At 44.5% G+C, this 21,293-nt stretch overlaps 2 protein-coding genes across 6 annotated transcripts in view; both read left to right on the top strand.

Moving 5' to 3' along the window:
- The first annotated feature begins 7,527 nt into the window (after positions 1-7,527).
- On the top strand, positions 7,528-18,484 carry acd (ACD shelterin complex subunit and telomerase recruitment factor). Of its 4 annotated transcripts, none has more exons than XM_042080812.1 (13): positions 7,529-7,834; positions 9,933-10,054; positions 10,135-10,253; positions 10,478-10,568; positions 11,617-11,696; positions 12,077-12,121; positions 14,296-14,333; positions 14,444-14,886; positions 15,061-15,274; positions 15,908-15,991; positions 16,414-17,117; positions 17,926-18,002; positions 18,284-18,484. In XM_042080812.1, the coding sequence occupies exons 1-13, from the start codon at positions 7,648-7,650 to the stop codon at positions 18,390-18,392; spliced, it is 2,313 nt and encodes a 770-aa protein (XP_041936746.1). In that variant the 5' UTR covers positions 7,529-7,647; the 3' UTR covers positions 18,393-18,484. The 4 variants fall into 4 exon arrangements, with proteins under 4 accessions (XP_041936747.1, XP_041936746.1, XP_041936748.1 ...); XM_042080814.1 differs by lacking the exon at positions 7,529-7,834 and adding an exon at positions 7,882-8,071; XM_042080813.1 differs by lacking the exon at positions 15,908-15,991 and having other exon boundaries at positions 7,528-7,834.
- A 730-nt stretch (positions 18,485-19,214) lies between these two features.
- Positions 19,215-21,293, top strand: part of ercc3 (excision repair cross-complementation group 3) — a 22,078-nt gene continuing 19,999 nt past the window's right edge. For both annotated transcript variants that reach the window (XM_042080807.1, XM_042080809.1), the window contains exons 1-3: positions 19,215-19,372; positions 19,938-20,140; positions 20,771-21,007. In XM_042080807.1, coding sequence (XP_041936741.1) covers positions 19,345-19,372; positions 19,938-20,140; positions 20,771-21,007 — 468 coding nt within the window. In that variant the 5' untranslated portion in view covers positions 19,215-19,344. The remainder of the gene's footprint in view (positions 19,373-19,937; positions 20,141-20,770; positions 21,008-21,293) is intronic.

The raw sequence follows: 21,293 nt of genomic DNA, 5'->3' as shown, positions 1-21,293 counted from the left end.
GTGCGACACTTCAGTCGTGCCTACTGGTCGGGGTTCGAACCAGCAACCCTCCGGTTACAAGTCAGAAGCGCTAACCAGTAGGCCACGGCTGCCCCCCAAGAAAGTAAAGATCCAAGATCCTGTAGTTTCTTAGGAAGCACTGGTACAGAGTTACAGAGCCTATAGATTTTTTTTCTTTCTGCCCGATAACAAGCATCTCTGAACTGACCACATTTCAGCCCTCTAGGTCATTTGATATGATTTTAGAAACACAACTGAGCCCTAGCACCAGGTCTTGCGAAGCTGTGTGCAAAAGTAGATCAATATAGAATGAAAAATGAGTACCGTACTTTAGACCATTATTTGACAAGGTACTGTATGCTCATGCGTTTTGTAATGCCCTATGGAAACTCCCCATAGGACTTTTGGTTACCCAAAATGCATACTGAGAATAAAAGTATGCATTTCTGAGGTTTCTTGTACACTATTTGGATTGTATGTCAGGTTCTGATATAGAATGACTACACAAAATGGAATAATTACACAAAAGTCTCTATTTTGTATTTTCTTTGTTGGCTTCATAGGTGTGTATAAGATGGACTATACATCTGCACAACTAATATTGGATAAAACAACATTAATATTTAATTCTTATGGATTCCTGTGAATATTTTAAGACCAGGAATGTAGTGGTAAATAAGAGGTGGGTAAACTATGAATTCTGTGATCACTGTACATCCCTGTACATCCCACTACATCCCTGTTCATGACCCAATGCTGCATCTACTTATTGAAAGGATAGGCTACACTGCAGCTAGAAGTTGGGAAGCACCACAGTCGAGGAGAGGAGGAGGGCATTTTTAACTAAATTTAATTGAGACATACTACTACGTACTAACGTTAACGTTACTGCCATCAAGCTGCAATGATTTGCCGCGAATGATGCCGCCCAAATATGTCGTCATCTTGTAGTGGTGCGTCAAGTGCAACGTATATTCCCATCCGCTATTGATGACGCGAAAAATAATTACTATTATAGTAATTATATAGTAACTCCACTGAAATTATTTGAAACTAAAGTAACGAGCCAGTTTTGTAAAATGTAAGGAGTAGAAAGTACCGATATTCGTGTTAAAATGTAAGGAGTAAAAGTAAAAAGTCGCCTCAAAAATAAATAGTAAAGTAAAGTAAAAATATCTGAAAAATCTACTTGAGTACAGTTACGAAGTATTTGTAGGCTACTTCTTTACTTCCCATCTCTGCACATTTGTATACAGTATGTTCTTACAAATAATTTTTACTACACCTGGATAAACTGGTCTGGTTGGGCAAGAAGGAAATGTCTCGGGCGAGTGTTTCTATCTGTAGTGTTAATTTACTGATATATTTCCATGTTGTCAGGATTTCAGGAAGGAGGACCCAAATGCACGACCAGGGAAGCAAGACTTGATTCAATCCAGATTTACTCAGACACATACATAATCAAGTCTAGAAGAAACAGACATGACGATCCGACAAAGCCAACACAGAACCCAAATACACGGAACAATTAAGTAGATAACCAATGACAGAGCAGATAATCAGTGAAGAGAGGTGAGCAAACAATTACTGAATTGACAGACAAAAGGGATCAGTTGAGAACAGAACATGGAGGGAACAAGCAGAGAGACAGGAAGCAAAGACCAAATAAGGCGAGGAGTGTAGACAACACATGACCGATAACAGAGCACATGGTCATACAAAACAGACATTTGCTTGCATTGTTTTGTCTGAGCCGTCCCTCCATGTAGTAGGCTATTACATAGTGTGCATGAACACATCTAAAATAGACTATAGGATCATGTATTCAAAACATCCACAATAAACCACTTTGCTCATTCATTTGTTTGAGTATTTGTGTGCCAGGGACAGAGCTCGAATTACGTGGGAGCCAGAGGGAGCCGAGCTCCCATAGAGTGAGGACTGGCTCCCATGAAGCAGGGATGGATTACTGCACGGGCCTACCGGGCCCAGGCCCAGGGGCCCAAGGGGTCAGGGGGCCCTGAAGCCCAAGCCTTTGCATGAAATCATTGCCTCAATATCAACAAATCAGGATGGAGGCTATGAATCTGATTGAATTGGCCATCCCCAAAATGCACCAGAATACAGGAAATCACATCAAACAAATTAAAAAATGTCTGGGGGAGGACCCCCAACCCCCCCTCCCACATATACGACAATAAGTGGGGGGCCCTTAATACATCTGAGCCCAGGGGCCCGAAAGTTCATAATCCGCCCATGCCATGAAAGCAACAAAGTTAAAAACCTGAGGGGGTCTCTCATATCTGAAGGTGTCTGGCATTGTAATTTAATCTTAAACAACTGCTCATTATAGACATTAAATTAAAATATAGCTACTAAGGGACGTAGACCTACACTACGCTCTTGAACGCAGCATGACACTTCACCACCACACCACTAGACTATATGAGCCGTATCGATTTGACCATACCTGTCAACATTTAGCTTTCCAAAAACGGAAGAAAAAAAATCGGGGGGGGGGGGGGGGGGGGGTTGTGTTTATACCGGGGATCTGTGTTTGCATATTTAATACGTTTCATACACGTGTTTCAACACTGCATTTCGGTCGTTGCTTTTACCTTACCATTACCTTAACGCATGCCAGTTATGTATCCACCAGCTGCCTGCCTGCAGCCTACTTCTAAAACTCCAAAGCTGCTTGCTGTCAGATTTGGTTCCGAGGGAACAAGTTCAGTGTATCAACAACACTCAATAACAGTTTATGTGATGTGTTAATCAATTAAATTCCCAACAATTTCACAACAGCTAGTTCTGGAGTAGGCCATTCAACTAGCCCGCTTGCTAACGACGAGACTCGCGCAGTTGGCACCCACTTCCTTATTTGGGTTTTGGGTTGCCAGGTTTTAACCTATGACAAAACAGTTGAAATTGAAACTAAGTGATCGTGTATGTGTAGGGTGTATTTCATACACAACCTGGCAACCTGAATGAATCAATGATTTTAAAACGAAGTTTGATGGCCATGCAAATTACGGGAGTTTTCCGGGAGAAATAACAAAACGGGAGGGTACTGAGAGATTACCTTGAAATACGGGAGAAACCCGGGAAAAACGGGAGTGTTGTATGGATTTGACAGCACTCGCAAATCTGAAGAAGTCACCCTGCTTTGATGTTTGTCTATTTGCATAGGCGTTCATTAGCCTACGTGGTTTATACGTGCTGAAAAGTCTGTTTGCTGTTGAACTTGCGCTTCACCTATTCTATGTTGATTGACAAAGCCATAAATTATGGCCCATAATGCAGCCTACAATGATTGTGTTGTCTGATGATATAGCTATCCTCTGCCATTCCGAGCTCCGGAAAGTTCCTAGCTATTTTGAAACACCTGTTAGCAATCTCTGATGTCGGAATATTCAATGGCTACCCGACAATATCTCAGTGCAAACTCCAAAATTGTTCGTCTATTAATTTTCCACGGTTCAACACATTAGCCTACTAGAACAGGCTGGCTTTATTCATTTCTGCCAGTTAGTGCTTTTTCCCCTGTGTATAAGTTACACTACATGCATTATTGTGTTTGACACTGAGGATAGCCTATCTAAGACGGTGGTCTGGTTTAAATGAGTTACGTTGTGAAATTGAGAATGGCACAGACTAAATCGTTTAGTTTTTTTCTTTGTATTGTGAAATTGAAATGAGATATGTACTATTACAATCAATAATATGTTGAAATTAATTAAAAGTAATCAATTTCTATGAAAAATCTATGTCTGTTGTGTGCGTGTGTCAAGGTAAAGCCTAGGCCTACCATGCGCATACTGTACTTGCGCCTAGGGTATTTCATTGTAACGCCTTGTTAGACTATGCGCGGGGTGTGCCAACTTTTTATGAGATAGAGAGACCCCCTTAAAGACAAAAAGATAATTCGAGCCCTGGCCAGGGGGTTATTCCAAGTATGTGGTTAGTCAGAGTAAGTGGTAAACCTACATCAAGAGCCCTATGACATTGTTTTGTTAGGCAAATGAAGCCATATAGCTCTTTTATTAGGAGGTAGAGCACTTAGGCTACTAATGTTTAATATTGTTCTTCAAGGCCTGAGTCTGATCAGATTCACTTACTGATGTTGTCTGGTTTGTTGTTAATTCTAGTCACAGGAATGGACACTAAAGTCCAGAATCAGAATTTCAGAATGTCCCCCTGCAGTCCCCTTCCACATCACATTGTCCAGGAGGATGTGATCATTTTTGTCCTGTGATATCTGTCTGGTCACATCAGTGATGAAAAAGAGTGGAGTGCACGCACATCTACATCTACCCGCACACTGTTTCTATAAGCTCCCAGAGAGGTTTATTAACACAATGTTTCGACCAGAGGTCTTCGTCAGGTATCACATCAGTGATGGCCTCATGTTAGCTGAGCAGAGATTGGTAGAAAGGGAACCTAAAGGTATAACCCATAACATATTAATGTCTATACTTTTTTTTATTTAGAAACAAGTAGTCTTGAATGTTATTTAAACATAATCTATGAGCATGAATGTTGCCATTAACCCGTTGTCATGCTTCTTGACACTTGACAAAGACTTCTGCCTTTATGGCGATGCATTCTGTCATCAAGTGGGAAACGCCCATAATTACGTATCAATGGAGCAGTATCACACATATTCTGACTAGCATTAAAGGTGCCATGTGTAATGTCCGCCAAAAAATCAATTCATACTCCACATTCCATAAAAGATGGGGGCAGTATACCTCCAGAAAGGGAGTTGGTCTACCCTAGATTAACAACCAAGAAACGTGTATTGCAGTTTGGCTGGCGGTTATGTTGCCCATGTTGTTCCCATGGCCGAAACTGGTATTATGACACCTGTCGGGCTGTGGCTAGTAATTTAGCATGCTAATTCAGGTTGATATTTCTGCAGCACTATACCTTGTCATTTTTTTAATGACATCATCGCCCTTATTTCTTCTCATTCTTTTGATGCGTGTAGCTCATTTTTTGAATATTTTTACCTCAATTCTTACACATGGCACCTTTAAGTATGACTATGTCAGTCTGCGACTCTGCGGCTCTGTCATGGAGGTAGGATTGCCAAAGTTGTGTAAGTGTACCCAAGAGTGTACATCAACAGTAGGCTACAACTTCCTTTTATCTGAACCACTGTGGTAAGTAGCCTATATCTCTGGCCTATGGCGCGGGAATCGTGCCTAAAACCTTCCGACCGTCCATCTGATCAACCAACCGATCGACCAACCGAACGTCATACCACCCGCCTTACTTACATGTATCAGAATAATTGCCTTTTTATAAGCATCCTACATATACATGAACTTACACATATCCAACATGTGCCCAGAATTGGTGCAACATGTACTTATTCTTGGAACATGATGGATACATGTAGGCTTGTGTTGGAACATGAATACATGTAGGAAAACTGTACAATGTTGAAACTTCATTAAATGAACACAAATTAGTCTATTTGTGTCGTTATTAGTGACAAGCTATTGCTATTGTTGCTTAAACTATTATGCGTAATTAACCATCTGCAAAACAGGACTACCAATTATCTGCGAGATATGAGAAATGCCATAGGCTGGCCTTACCACATTTTCTCTTTCTTACATCAATACGTTATGGAAGCATATGAGCCCACTTCAAATCATCTCCAAATATGTGATTATGTATCCTAGCCTATAGGCTAAGTTTAACAACGTTGTATGGACAATATCCCTCGGTCTGCAATTTGAATAGATTTTGCTGTGCTGTACAGTAAAAGTAGGCCTATACGGCCATTTCTCAGAGGGGCTTGAGATTAACATAGCCTAAATACTGTAATGTTGACACTAATAAAAAATGATTAAGTTTATTAAGTAGGCTAACAAAGGAAAAGTGTTTTCAGCTGAAATGGCATGAAGGCTAGTGTCTGTCTTTTTTTTTTATCAGAAATACATGTATTAATCAAGGCACAGAGAGGTTTTTCAAGCAAATCCCAGAAATGTACAAAGAACTCTGTGGTGAGTCCATCTATACCTGGCGACTTACCCTTTTTCATTGCCATAACAGCCTTTTTAATTTCACAGGTAGATAGGGTAGAGTCACATAAATCTCTAAACTCACGTCCTATCAAAGGTGCTTTCCCTCTAACTGTTTCAAGAAAGCTATCAATGTCTGTATAGAACTGAGTGACATGTTCTGAGATTTGTTTAGGATCAGCACAATAGCTACCCATTAATAAAAAAGCTGTAACAAAGTTCCTTTGAGCATTCCTCTTTCCAAGTGCGAAAAAGTAGCTTGAGTTCCTTTCAGGTCCGTGTAACGCTTTGCAGTGCTTTGTTCTATTTGTTCCATCCATCTGGTCCAAATAAAAAATGTGTTCGATAATCCAATTTTCAATTTGTTTTAACTGGTCAGCAAATAGATAATTGCTGCTATTTTCTAAATGTGTCATTAGTCACGCAAGATAAAGAAAACAGAAACTGGATTGGAAACAAAAGTAAAATTCAGTTAATATTGGATTTTGGCCCCTTTTTTTACTGTTTTTGTTGGGCAGAACCACGCGTAGGGGTGGGTGACCTGATAGATATTGGCGCGCGATGTTGGTGATCACATTTTATCAGCGGATGTAGAGCATAGACTGTAAAAAAATAGATGTAGAGATGGAGGGCTATCAAACACAGTTCCGCTTGCATCAAGGTGCCAAGCGATTGATAATGTCAGCTCGAGATCAGAACTTCAGATGCAGAGGGAGACATTGCTGCGTCCTGACACTTATGAGTAGGCCTACGTGAGCCCCAGTAGCCTACAGGCCAATGTAGGCTATTTGCTGTTGAAATTAATAAATGGATAAACGGATAAATTAGGCTCACCGTTGTGTCTTCGTTTAGCCTAATGAAACCTAGTCTAGCGTAAAGCGTTAAATAAGCAAAAATACCATGTCAAACAGTGCTCGGGGTAGCCTGTATAGCCCGGTATAGCCAAGACTGACGTCGATGGCAAAGCATTCTGCTTTGGGGAATTATTTGCTATGGCATGGCCATGGTATTCAAATATAGGCTACTGTAGATATGTTCAACATAGGCTGAAAGTTATGTTTAACGTGCCTTCTCCCAAAAAGTTTGTCATTAATCTCTAAAGTAATGAGTCAAAATCACAAACAACTTCAGGCGGCGCTCCCTTCCACCATCTAGCCTGGCCCAGCTAGATGGTGTTCTCCCCCCGGTGTTCGTGGTTCAGTCCAATCACAAGGGCAAAAAAGGAAAATTAGAAAATTGACGCATCATTTCAATTTTTAACTTCTGAACAGAAAACCGTAACTGTGCTCAATTGAAAATCAAAATAAGCAACAATAACCCATTTACTGTGCCGTCCTAAAGAATGGATAACGGATTTTTAAGCCTATTTTTTATATTTTTTCATGTGAATTCTGCAAATAGAACATAGCACTGCAAAGCGTTACACGGACCAATTCCCCTATAGTGGGTCGAGTAAGAGTTGACAGTCTTGGTACAGAGACCCTCTCTATTTGGCCTTGTATGCCCTGTATACCTGGGTGACTGTTAGGACGGCAGAGATCTGTGTAAGACATTATCTCTGCTTCCTGGATCTCTGGTTCGTCAGGAACTAGCCTCGGTTAGGTGACGATCTATGTTCCTTGAAAGGAGGGCAGTACCCTCCCATGTGGGATGGATACCGTCTCTTTTCAACAGTCCAGGTTTCCCCCAGAAGGAGCTAAAGTTATCTATGAAGCCCACATTGTTATTGGCACACCACTTTGACAGTCATCGGTTGAGGTCCGAAATTCTGCTGACCATTTCATCACCTCTTTTAATAGGTATGGGTCCAGAGAAAGACTTTTATTTTGAAATTGTAACGGATGTTGTTAAAGAAGTGTTCAGTTTGAAAAGTAAACTGTGTGGAAGAGGAGTGCATAACGTCCAATCTTTTACTGTCTATGATAACGGAAGAACATTTTAATAGGAGACGGTCTGATAAAGTGCATAACTAAATCACGATACAGAGAACCCGTCTTTGTACGCAACCGTATATTTACCTATGGCGTTTTATTAAGGTAGGTATAGTAACACCCCCATTTATCACCACTTTTGTTCAGAAATTCTAAAACAACGATGTTTTTTAACACTTCAAAATAACATTTGCTAAATTAACCTGACATTTTTCAGTAGCCATAGGTGTGTAGATTTGAACAAAATCTGTGTTTTTTTTGTTAACGGGAGCATTTACTGCCTGAAATATCCGATTTTGTTTACCACGCTCGGAGTTATAGTGCTGGCCTGATGGGTCGCCTATTTACACCGTTTCAACGGCACATGAACGGTTAGACCGAGAATTCTCGTCGTGAAATTAAAATTCCACTGGAGCTTCAAGCGGTTGTGTACACGCAGCCTTACAACACTGTCTACAGCTCTTTGAGTCACGGTAAAATGTCATTTTTGGCTAATTTAGATACACCTAGCTATGGTGTGGGTGGTTGCGTTTCTTTAGGAGTCGACTGTCTTGGTTTGTATAGAAATGGATATTAAGTGACACATACACGCAAGACGGTGGAAATACGGGACCGACGGTAATAGGGGGAGTTCCGATATTATCATCACAGTGACCAGCGGCAACTTCAAACGCGGCATCTCATCTCAACGTTACCTAGGTGTTAGGTTACCGTAAAAAAAACACGTTGTACGTTCTTTAACGACAGCTTTTTCAACCGTCTCTGGTTTAGTGGCATGAGCCAGTTTCGATGCACACCAACAGCACCTTACCTTGCTGACCGACTGGACCGGACCGGACCGGACCAGAGCATAGACTTTAAAAAATAGGGACTGGACGGGTGACAGTTCGCATGTTTAACACGTTATTCATCATTGACATGGACTAGCTCTGCTCTGCACAGCACAGTGAGCAGAACCTAATGCAGGGGTGGGCAAACTGCGGCCCGCCAAGCACTTTCATCCGGCCCGCCGAGCATTTCATTTGGTTATCAGGCTGCTCGCTATTTTTTTTCCTGCGATAGAGACGACGTTGGTTAGCTTTACTGCAAACTGATTTTCACTCTCCTTAGAGAACGTTTACAATGTCAATGTAAAAACATCATGTTAAATAGAGATAACATGTTAAACTGTTAAAAGTTAACTCTTAGCTATCTCCTTTGCAGCAGATCTAACGTGAACATTATGCGATCCATTTAATTGGGAACGCGTCTGCACTCACGAGAGGGAGAGAGAGCCGCTGGTTCCAGCTGGCTTGTCATTGTTGATAATTGATATCTCCTTCTTATAAGAAACTTTTAAAAGGAAATCATGAAGGCAACAGTAGTTCCCACTACTGACCATTTAAAAACTGTGAGAGGGCCCAGCCGTAGGTACAGCACTAGCCACAGCGGAGCAGGCAGAAGATCATTGAGAAATAAACGTGAATTAAAGCGACTGTCTTAAAGCGACAGTGCACAGTTTATACATGTGTTAAACAGCATAAAATTAGCAGTATTTTTAAGCAATTAATATTTTAAAATAAATATTTTTCATACTAAATTATAGGCTATAAAACAATGTATTTTTTTTATGTGTGTGTGTGTGTGGGGGGGGGGGGGGAGGTGGGGGGTTGTTGTGCGGCCCGCCGGCCAATTTTCAAAACCCAATGTGGCCCTTGAGCCAAAAAGTTTGCCCACCCCTGACCTAATGGATGGATCACTCTTCACACATAACGTTAATGAGTCGTAGAATGTGGATTATCCTCTCAGATTAGCATAGATTGGGCTATGTGACCTAAAACTCACTGAACTCGAAAACGAAAAATCACGTTTCAACTTCTCTGGTGTCACGTTATATCGGGATTTTATGTAGGCTACTAACTGGCTTTGGCTAAACCAGGTCGTTTATTCATCTCTCTCTCTCTCTCTCTCTCCATTGTGCTTTAAGTAACAACAATGCGCAGGTTGGGCAGAAACCACACAGACCCCGAGCCCTGGATCGAACAGCTGGTTCTCAACTATGAAACAGCCATACCACCGGACAAGGCAGTGAAGGCCACCGTCATTGGTGTATGTGGCTCTATCTGTTTGTGACATAGAGAGAAGCTGTTTCGTCTAAGATAATATGTGATGATTGTGTGTGTTCACAGGTCAAAGACCTGACAGAATCCCAAGATGAGACAGATGCGAGCTGTGTCCTATATCTCTCGGATGGAGTGGTCCACATCCCTGCAGTTCTCACAACACAGGCCTGGAGCAGGCTGCAGGAGTGAGTGTTTTATTTGTCACACACACACACAGACACATTTTCATGTGTAGATAATGCCACACGCTGTGATAAACTTAAACAGATTCATGGTTGGTCATAACCAGCACTACAAACAGTGCTGTACGATTTTTAAAAAATGAGATACTAAAAAGGCATTATCACACCACAGCAATCCCAAATGCTAAACCTAGTGTGTGTATGTGTGTGTGTGTATTCCTTGTCAGCATGGAGGAGAGAGAGAGTTACTCGGGGCTGGAGAATGCCATCGTCTGTGTGAAGAATCTGCAGTTGAACTTCCACATGGAGCCTGAGCGGGTGGGTCAGAGGTCAAAGGTCACCCATTCAAGTACACATACAAATAACTATTAAGTCTGCATACCATTTTGCCATTTAGCTTTTCTTCTCCATCCAAGCGCAAGTATGCAATATCCAAATCTTGTCTGCACAGGACACCTAGACAGGGTGGACACCTGAAGCGTGGATAACATGACTATTCACACAAATCACATGACCCTTTACACAAACCACATGACCCTTCACACAAATCACATGACCCTTCACACAAATCACATGACTATTCACACAAATCACATGACCATTTACGCAACTGTCAGCATTTAAAATGCAGAATTGAACTGCACTTCAGATGCTACCAAAGACAGCAAGGCTTGCACTTGCTGTTGACAGGCTAGCAGTGGATGTCGAAGTGAGTCACGGAGAGTCAAGAAACATCAGACTGGCATGGTCCAATCAGGACTTGGGTTTCAAAGACATCGTTTTCAGATATTTGCAGAAGAAAAATCAAAGCCAAAGTTTTCAAATGCGTACGGGGTTGACAGCATTTTCCAAATCATTCTGTTTCAGGAGCTTGAAAACGGCAGAGTAGTGTAGATGGAAGGCGAAAACGTAACAAAAGTCTTTTGGACTCAAATGAAAACGGAATAGAGTGGATGTAGTCTAGAACTCTAGAACTAGACTGGGCCGTGTCTCCTGGATACTAGACTGCAGCTCACTACACTACCTCTGGGTTCCCTCCAGAAACAGTCGCTGCCTGTCTGTCTTTCTGTCTGTCTGGGTTGTCATTGTCAGAGTGAACACTGAGAAGGCTCTGAGCTACATGCTTGACTCTTCTGTGTGCATGAAATGCTACCAGAGGATGGGTATCAGTGTTGAACCAGCAGTAAGGTCTCCATCGAGTGAGTGAGTGAGTGAGTGAGTGAGTGAGTGAGTGAGTGAGTGAGTGAGTGAGTGAGTGAGTGAGTGAGTGAGTGAGTGAGTGAGTGTGTGTGTGAGTGAGAGAGAGAGAGAGAGAGAGATTCCTTGTACATTGTTTCCTAACCCCAGCTGTTTGCTGTGTGTTTAGGATAACTGCCAGTTTTATGTGACGGTCAATCAGATCAGCACCATTGGCCAGGGGAGCTCCCACAGTGCCGTTCCCAACTGGTAAGAAATACAACACACACACACACACACACACACATGTAATTCAGTGTGTTTTGGTTTCCATGTGACATGAGATGACCAACGGCATGGAAGGATACTCACCCTGACTATTGCCTTGTTTAGTTAGAGCAGCTGGTGAACCTTTATGTGAAGCCATGCTGTCTTTCCCTTGGTGTTTACTATTGTAAATAAAACTCTGTACTGTGTGTACAAAGAACAACATGTGTAAACTGTGTGTCTTTGGTGTTTACTATTGTAAATAAAACTCTGTACTGTCTGTGTAAACTGTGTGTACAAAAAACAACATGTGTACACTGTGTGTCTTTCTCAAATGTCAACCTAGTTATTCACAGTTGCCCTCCTTTCTTTTTGTCTTTCAGTGCTACATTACCGTCCATTAAAGAACAGATCCGCAAAACATGGAGGTGAAGGATGCTTAGCCTCTCCCTCTCTTCTCCTCTCTTCTCCTCTCATCTCCCTCCCCTCTCTTCTCCTCTCATCTCCTCTCATCTCCTCTCCCCTCTCTTCTCCTCTCATCTCCTCTCCCCTCCCCTCCCCTCTCTTCTCCTCTCATCTCCTCTCCCCTCCCCTCTCTTCTCCTCTCATCCTCTCATCTCATCTCATCATCTCCCCTCCCCTCTCTTCTCCTCTCATCTCATCTCATCTCATCTCCTCTCCCCTCCCTCTCATCTCATCTCCTCTCCTCTCCCCTCCCCTCCCCTCTCTTCTCATCTCCTCTCCCCCTCCCCTCCCCTCCCCTCTCTTCTCCTCTCATCTCCTCTCATCTCATCTCCTCTCCCCTCCCCTCCCCTCCCCTCCCCTCCCCTCCCCTCTCCTCTCATCTCCCCTCCCCTCCCCTCTCTTCTCCTCTCATCTCCTCTCCCTCCCCTCCCCTCTCTTCTCCTCTCATCTCCTCTCATCTCCCCTCCCCTCTCTTCTCCTCTCATCTCCTCTCCCCTCCCCTCCCCTCTCTTCTCCTCTCATCTCCTCTCATCTCCTCTCCCTCCCCTCCCCTCTCTTCTCCTCTCATCTCCTCTCATCTCCCCTCCCCTCTCTTCTCCTCTCATCTCCCCTCTCTTCTCCTCTCCCCTCCCCTCTCCTCTCATCTCCCCTCCCCTCCCCTCTCTTCTCCTCTCCCCTCCCCTCCCCTCTCCTCTCATCTCCTCTCCCCTCCCCTCCCCTCTCTTCTCCTCTCATCTCCCCTCCCCTCTCTTCTCCTCTCATCTCCTCTCTCTTCTCCTCTTCTCTCCTCTTCCATCTTCTCCTCTCATCTCCTCTCATCTCCTCTCATCTCCCCTCCCCTCTCTTCTCCTCTCATCTCCTCTCATCTCCCCTCTCTTCTCCTCTCATCTCCCCTCCCCTCTCTTCTCCTCTCATCTCCTCTCCCCTCTCTTCTCCTCTCATCTCCCCTCCCCTCTCTTCTCCTCTCATCTCCTCTCATCTCCCCTCTCTTCTCCTCTCATCTCCCCTCCCCTCTCCTCTCATCTCCCCTCCCCTCCCCTCTCTTCTCCTCTCATCTCCCCTCCCCTCTCTTCCCCTCTCTTCTCCTCTCATCTCCTCTCTCCTCCCCTCCCCTCTCTTCTCCTCTTCTCTCCTCTTCCATCTTCTCCCCCTCTTCTCCTCTCTTCTCTTCTCCTCTCTTCTCACCCCCTCTTCTTTCTTCTCCTCTCCTCTCCTCTTCTCTTCACCTCTCCTTCCCTTCTTCTCCACTCCTCTACTCTCTTCTCCTCTCCTCTCCTCTCATCTCCTCTCCCCTCCCCTCCCCTCTCTTCTCCTCTCATCTCCCCTCCCCTCTCTTCTCCTCTCATCTCCCCTCTCTTCTCCTCTTCTCTCCTCTTCCATCTTCTCCTCTCATCTCCTCTCATCTCCTCTCATCTCCCCTCCCCTCTCTTCTCCTCTCATCTCCTCTCATCTCCCCTCTCTTCTCCTCTCATCTCCCCTCCCCTCTCTTCTCCTCTCATCTCCTCTCCCCTCTCTTCTCCTCTCATCTCCTCTCCCTCCCCTCCCCTCTCTTCTCCTCTCATCTCCCCTCCCCTCTCTTCTCCTCTCATCTCCTCTCATCTCCCCTCTCTTCTCCTCTCATCTCCCCTCCCCTCTCCTCTCATCTCCCCTCCCCTCCCCTCTCTTCTCCTCTCATCTCCCCTCCCCTCTCTTCCCCTCTCTTCTCCTCTCATCTCCTCTCTCCTCCCCTCCCCTCTCTTCTCCTCTTCTCTCCTCTTCCATCTTCTCCCCTCTTCTCCTCTCTTCTCTTCTCCTCTCTTCTCACCCCCTCTTCTTTCTTCTCCTCTCCTCTCCTCTTCTCTTCACCTCTCCTTCCCTTCTTCTCCACTCCTCTACTCTCTTCTCCTCTCCTCTCCTCTCCTCTTCTCTTCACCTCTCCTTCCCTTCTTCTCCACTCCTCTACTCTCTTCTCCTCTCCTCTCCTCTTCTCTTCACCTCTCCTCTTCCCTTCTTCTCCACTCCTCTACTCTCTTCTCACTCCCTCTCCTCTCCTCTTTTAAAATGTTTTAACAAGCAGAGGGAAAACACCATATGACGGGTGTTCAGGTGTGCTGATGCATTGTGTGTGTTTGTGTGTGTGTGTACACTTATATTTCAGGTCCAGAGCAGATGAGAGTTCATCTCAGTCTCAAAGTAGTAAGTAGAATCTTCCTTTGTAGAGTCATGGCACATTTACGAACGTGACTACATATTGAGTGTGTTTGTGTGTGTGTTTGTGCACTAGCGTTTTTTCCATCTGTTTGCAGTACTCCGTCTGACAGACTTATTGGACGCATGGGTGACAGATGGAGGGACTCAGGTCACACCCCAAGAAGTGATTGACAGGCCAACCCCACTTCCTGGACCTACTCCCGCCCGCCACAATAAGGGCTTTCCATCTCCACCTGGTCCAACCCACTCCAGGAAGAACACGCCCCCGGTGTCCTGTTCCTCGTTTCGTAATATGTACGCACCCACTCAAGCCACTCCCTCCCACTGTACTGTGGACTCACCGGCAGAGCCAAGCTCCTCCCACCACCACCATGTAGCCCCTCCCACCAGTGGCCAGAGGCCCCAGTCATTGGATGATGGGAGCAAATTGGCGCTGATTAGGAAGATAATGAGCAGACTGGCTCATCCCACTCTGCCATTGTCAAATGATGATGTGACTGCTCCTACCCAGTGGCACCAGGATCGGCTGTCTTATAAAGTATACACTTTTCCTGGCAACTACATGACTGTGTTTATTTTTTTGTAATTCTGTGTTTAAATGTGCTGGCTGGATATTCAGTGTCCTAAATTTGTTTACTTAAACTTGGTATGTATGTGTTTGTGTAACTCATTTTAATGTGTGTTTGTGTGTGTGTGTGCTTGTGCTTGTTAGGGAGAGGAGTGTTTCTCTGTTCCTGGTTATCATCTCTTGAGAGAAAGGATTGCTACGGCAACAGCAGCATCCACAAGCCGTTCACCACCCAGTAGCTTGGTCCCTCCCCTGTCTGACAAGCAGGTGGATCAACCAACCACCACCCAAAATGAGGGCCCAGACCAGTTGCCCTCATCTGGAGAGAGGGTGGATGATTCGCCACGTTCCAGTCGTTGTAAGTTCCTTTTATTACTTATTCAACCTTTCACTCCTTATCATTTTGAGAGTGGACAATGGGCCTTACAAAAATGACTCCGAACAGGTTCAGGTACCACACAGACTTTCTAAGAGAAATTGCAGACCGAGACTGGAACAATACAAGAGTGTGAACCATCATAATGATAACAACAGTTCATTCTATGTTGAATTCAATGAACCCAGATATTCTTTAGAACGTTTTTTTTTTCAACATTCCCATCACAACGGCGTGACGGAACACCTTTAAGGGTTCTAAGAGTGCAGCACCTCAGCCCTGTCTGTGAGCGTGCCCAATCCTCATCACCTGCCTAATCCCCAGATTATTTCAAAGCAGGAAAACATACACTCTAACTTCAGCATACATGACACATCTCAAATGCAAATCAAATTATTTAATCAAATTATTTAATTTGCCACAAACTTTATACAACATACAATATCTAGTGAAATGTTTGGTGTTCTTACTTAAATTATTGTAGATGTAGAAGATCTGATTTTGTGTGAACAACAAACGTAAAGCACTAAAAACATATTTTTGTCTATAACAGTGTCAATGGTGTGTTTAGCGGTCAGTCTTGTTTGTGTTTGTGTGTGTCCTGCGTGTTCGTAGATGCGGAGTCTGTCCATGGAGGCGGTGGGTGGGACGTGTTTGCTCCAGTCGTTGATGTCCTGCGCTCTCTGTCCCCTTCCGAGTGTACGGCTCCTCTTGACCATTAAGCCAAGAGTCTGTTTAAAGGAACACACCAACTTTGGGAATCCAAATTTGGGAAATTGCCTTATTTGCCCCCTACCCTACCCCGTCTACTCTAGTTGGATAAAAGGATACATACCCTTCTCATCTCTATGCGGGCAATAACCCAGTCTGACAACGTTAGCCTAGCATAGCATAATTTACTGGAAGTGGGTTAGACCAGTTAGCCTATAGCTAAAAGGGCTAACTGGCGTAACCCACCTAACCTATGTATCCTCTTATCTAACTCTTGGGTAGACAGCAAGTAAGCTAACTTACTAAAACGTTGGTGTGTTCCTTTAACACTTTATACATTTCACATGTATGCTATCCAGTCTCGTTGACAGTTGTGAATTTCTGTGTTTCTTTTGTGTTTAATTCATCAGTGTCTGCTACTCCAGAGGACATGCAGATTCTTCAGAGCCAATCAGCTTCAGTTCTGCCAGAGAACCTCCCACTCTTGCAGAGCCAATCAGCCACCGCACAGAACCTACCACTCATAGAGCCCAAATCAGATTCCGCCACCCCAGAGAACCTGCCAGTCACCAAGGTCCCATCAGATTCAGACACCACAGAGGACGGCCTACTCACAAAGATCCAATCAGATTCAGCTACCCCAGAGAACCTCCCCCTTATCCAGAGCCAATCAGCTTCAGCCACCCCCAGGAAACTGCCACTCCTGCATGGACTGACCTCATTATGCACTCCAGAGAACCTCAGACATCTGGACAGCCAATTAGGTTCAACTTCGCCAGAGCAATTCCCTCTCCACCAATCACTTTTGGCCCGCCTGAGCTCTGCTCCAATAGGAAGCAGCACACAGAATGTGTCATCCAATGGCAGCAGGGCCCAAAAGACGGGATCCACCCTCCCGCCCTATCAGCCACAATTGCCCCTGGTGATAAGCCCCTCCCAGCTCAGCGGCAAGCGTTCTACCCCTCGTCCGTCTCCAGAGGAGGAGGACGACACCAAAGCCCCCAGGAGCCCCCCGTCATGGATAGCGCAAACACAGCAGACAGGAAGTAACCACAACGAGGTAGCAAGTCAACCCAAGCGGCGCATGTTCGCCTCACCTTCCGAGCAGAGCTGGGTATGAGTGTTTTTTTGGGCCTTTTTGCCTTTATGTTATAGGACAGTGAATAGATGCACAGGAAGCAAGTGGGGGAGAGATGTGGGATCGGAAAATGACCCGACTGAGCCGGGTCCCCATGGGCACTCGGCCCCTATTGTGGTATCAGTGGGCACTCGGGCCCTATTGTGGTATCAGTGGGCACTCGGGCCCTATTGTGGTATCAGTGGGCACTCGGGTGTGTTATTGTGGTATCAGTATAAGTATATATACTCTTTTGATCCCGTGAGGGAAATTTGGTCTCTGCATTTATCCCAATCCGTGAATTAGTGAAACACACTCAGCACACAGTGAACACACAGTGAGGTGAAGCACACACTAATCCCGGCGCAGTGAGCTGCCTGCAATAACAGCGGCGCTCGGGGAGCAGTGAGGGGTTAGGTGCCTTGCTCAAGGGCACTTCAGCGGTGGCCTACTGCTCGGGGTTCGAACCGGCAACCCTCCGGCTACAAGTCCGAAGCGCTAACCAGTAGGCCACGGCTGCCCGTTTCAGTGGGCACTTGGGCCCTATTGTGGTTTCAGTGGGCACTGGGGTGTGTTATTGTGGTTTCAGTGGGCACTCGGGCACTGGGGTGTGTTATTGTGGTTTCAGTGGGCACTCGGGTACTGGGGTGTGTTATTGTGGTTGTGTAGCCAGTTGCGGCCTCGTGTCCCTTGGCTGGACTTCACTCTTGCGTTCTCTCTGCTGCTGGTTGCCTGCTGGTTTAAGTGTCTCTGCTGTTCTCTCACTGTTCACTCAAGCTCATGCATGTTCTCTGTTCTTTCCCAGGTTCACAAAGACGGTTCTGCGTTTTACTACAAATATCAGGCTTCCGTGCAGGATATGTGTGCCCTGGGCCGCTTCACGTAAGTGCAGAATATATCTTTCACATTTCCCCTCGTACACCTCGTCCCCTCGAACGATAACGACATGAAGAACAATATAATTTGGGATCACTTTCAGCGCAATTTTGAGAACGATAAAAAAATGACATCATATCAGAATCCATCAAATGTTAGACCTCACATTGATCACCACAAGGACAGACTTTCCACATCGTTGGTCAGTGTGGGTGCTTTTATCGTTATAGTTATCATCACTGGTGTGAACGAGCCCTTAGCTGAAGCCTGTGTGTTGGTGTTTGCAGCGTTCCTCCTGAGATGATCCAGTGGTCCGTGCGTTACCTTCTGGCGTCAGCGTCGCCTCACACCTCAGCAGAGGAGCCAGGCCAGAGGACGGAGGCGCCAGAACCCTGAAGAGGACACGCCAGCGTTATTCCAGCATTCCAGACAGCATCGTGTTAATGTGTTTTGTACATAAATGTAATAAAAATTCTTTGATAGTAAAATGGCTGGTTTGTGATCTTGACAGTGTGGAAGGTGATAATTATGGTGCATAGATTTAGCATTAATGAATGGATTTAGCATCTTTTGTAACAGCTCTTTAGCATGTAGTCAGTATGAATTGTGGACTTTCAGGACAAGTTGAAAGTTTAACCAAATTGTACCCGTTCACATACACTCTCACAAAACAATCATATGTGCCCCCTGTTGTCTATGAGACACAATGATGCCTCAGCTTGGTCTGAAGAGGCTTTCAGGCAAACATTTCAACATATTACCGGTACTATGGCTTTCATATAAACACTTTGTCTCTTTCCTTTGTGGCAAAAAAAATATGTGCAACTGTTATTGCACTATTTAGAGGTGAATGTACAAACCATTGAACAGGACTTAAACATATAGGCATTGGTACTTACAGAACTACAATATGCTAAACATATAGGCGTTGGTACTTACAGAACTGCAATATGCTAAACAAATAGGCATTGGTACTTACAGAACTGCAATATGATAAACAAATATATGGCTTTACAGTGTGCTGAAATATATTTAGCAGATATAAATTAATTAAATGAATGAATATATGCATTCAATTAATTAATTTAACCATCTCCAACACCACCCCATTCATTCAGAGTAAACGTTTGATGTTTTTTGGCAGAATTGGAACGGACTTTTATTTTGATTTAGTATTTTCATGCTTTTAACCGGAAATCACTCCACTCAACATCACTCTCATGTCATACGTCGTTTCTAATGCGTGCGGAGTAGGTCACGACCATGGGTGTACTCTCACTTCTCTCGTAAAATAGAAGTTAAACAAAAACTGTCATTATAAAGTCCCGTGTTAGTTTTAACCGACAGCATGGGGAAACGAGATAAAGGAGATCGAGGTGAGTTAAGCCACCGAAAAGTCAGTGTTTCCATTTGCTAATGTTAGCATGTTGGTGGAGACAGAATGATGTTTCAGAGTCTTCAGCTCAGACACAAACTCTTTTATTAAATAATACACAGCGAGAAGATCCATGTCTTCTTAATCGTATATTTAGGAGAGCTGGGTGAATGATGGTGGCAAAGTCAGCTAGAGATGTGGCTTTTACGCTTGCATCCATTGTATCCATCGACTGTCACATTAACAAAGACAGTTGACTGTTTAGTTATCAGTCAGCCAACTAAGTTTCTACGTTATACTGTAACATTTCTACTACATCTACCTTTACCTTTACTCGAGGATGCAGCGTTAGATAGCTGCAGCTACTGAAACTGAATAGCATACAACTTCTGAGGACCTCAAAGTAAACAACATTACGGCATTGCATTACATTATAGTAACTATAACATTATAGGCTACCTGGTTTTCCAAAGTGGTTTCTTTGATGTAACGAATTAAACTCACATCTGTCCATGCTATTTGTAGAGATGATGCTTACGAATTTAAATTGTATACACATACTGCAGAGCGCAAGTCCAAGAAACGGTACCATGATGAGGAGGACGATGAGGAAGAGGCATCGACTGCAGGTGACACGCAGGAAGCCATCCCTGCCGCGGCCGGGAAACAGGTGGACGAGGCCGCTGTCCAACAGGATGAGTATGGCGCCAAAGACTACAGACTTCAGATGCACCTGAAGAATGACTATGGATCACGTCCTCTCTGGGTGGTAAGGAAGCACCACAGCAGAACCTTTATGCATGGGGAATGCTGAGAGTTTATGTTTTGAAATTAGCCTGTCAGTCTGTCCTTAGACCACCCCTTAAAGAAAATCAATGACGTAGACCCATTGCTCGCGGCCTTTGTTTTATTCTGGGAATCTTGCATGAAATGATTAGTAGAAATATGCTGGCTCAACCTGATCCTGTTGTTTAGACGATTAACCAGGACCCACTGTGTTATGATTGAAGCATGAACTGTGTTGAGGTCAGCCTACTGTAGAGGCACGTTGCCTAGTGTGACCTCAGAGAAACAATTACCCCTCCTGTTTCACAAATAACCTGCACTGTAGACCTCAGTTAACCCCTCTCTGTTTCTCTATACTCTCTCTCTCTCTCTTTCTCTCTCTCTCTCTTTCTTTCTTTCTTTCTTTCTCTCTCTCTCTCTCCCCCCCTCTCTCTCTCTCTCTCTTTCTCTCTCTCTCTCTCTCTCTCTCTCTCTCTTTCTTTCTTTCTTTCTTTCTTTCTTTCTTTCTTTCTTTCTCTCTCTCTCTCTCTCTCTCCCCCCCCCTCTCTCTCTCTCTCTCTTTCTCTCCCCCCCCCCCCCCCTCTCTCTCTCGGCTGTCACATTCTCCATCAAGGCCCCGGATGGACACATCTTTCTTGAGGCTTTCTCTCCAGTCTACAAGTATGCCCAGGACTTCCTGGTGGCCATAGCTGAGCCCGTGTGCAGGCCGATCCACTTACACGAGTACAAGCTGACTGCATACTCGCTCTACGCTGCCGTTAGTGTGGGCCTACAGACCTCCGACATCATCGAATACCTGGAGAAGCTCAGCAAGACGTCAGTGCCTGATGGCATAGTGCAGTTCATCAAGGTAGGGTGTAGGCATGTATCATGAACACTGCCAACAAAATCCAGTCATGCATAAAGCTATTTTTAGTTTGAAAATACAATGACCTGTAAACAGGCCTACAAACATGAATTCTTTGGACAAAAGTGTCTGCCAAATGCCATAACCATAACCATAGCCATAGCCATAACCATAACCATAACCTACAAGAGTTCCAAACAAGTAAATGTTCACAAGTATTCACAAAGCACAACACTCCATCACAACATTCTAGCATCCAGTGAAATTATACAGTGGAATTGTCATACAA

Source organism: Alosa sapidissima, chromosome 23 (assembly GCF_018492685.1).
Source record: "Alosa sapidissima isolate fAloSap1 chromosome 23, fAloSap1.pri, whole genome shotgun sequence".
Lineage (NCBI taxonomy): Eukaryota > Metazoa > Chordata > Actinopteri > Clupeiformes > Clupeidae > Alosa > Alosa sapidissima.
This window is presented reverse-complemented; position numbering and strand designations above follow the sequence as displayed.

Excerpts from the sequence above, each read along its gene's own strand:
- acd (XM_042080812.1), top strand. The coding sequence starts at position 7,648 with ATGTTCCTTGAAAGGAGGGCAGTACCCTCCCATGTGGGATGGATACCG. Across the intron at positions 12,122-14,295 it reads CAGATCCGCAAAACATGGAG|GTCCAGAGCAGATGAGAGTT; the intron begins GTGAAGGATGCT and ends CTTATATTTCAG. Across the intron at positions 15,275-15,907 it reads TTCGCCACGTTCCAGTCGTT|ATGCGGAGTCTGTCCATGGA; the intron begins GTAAGTTCCTTT and ends GCGTGTTCGTAG.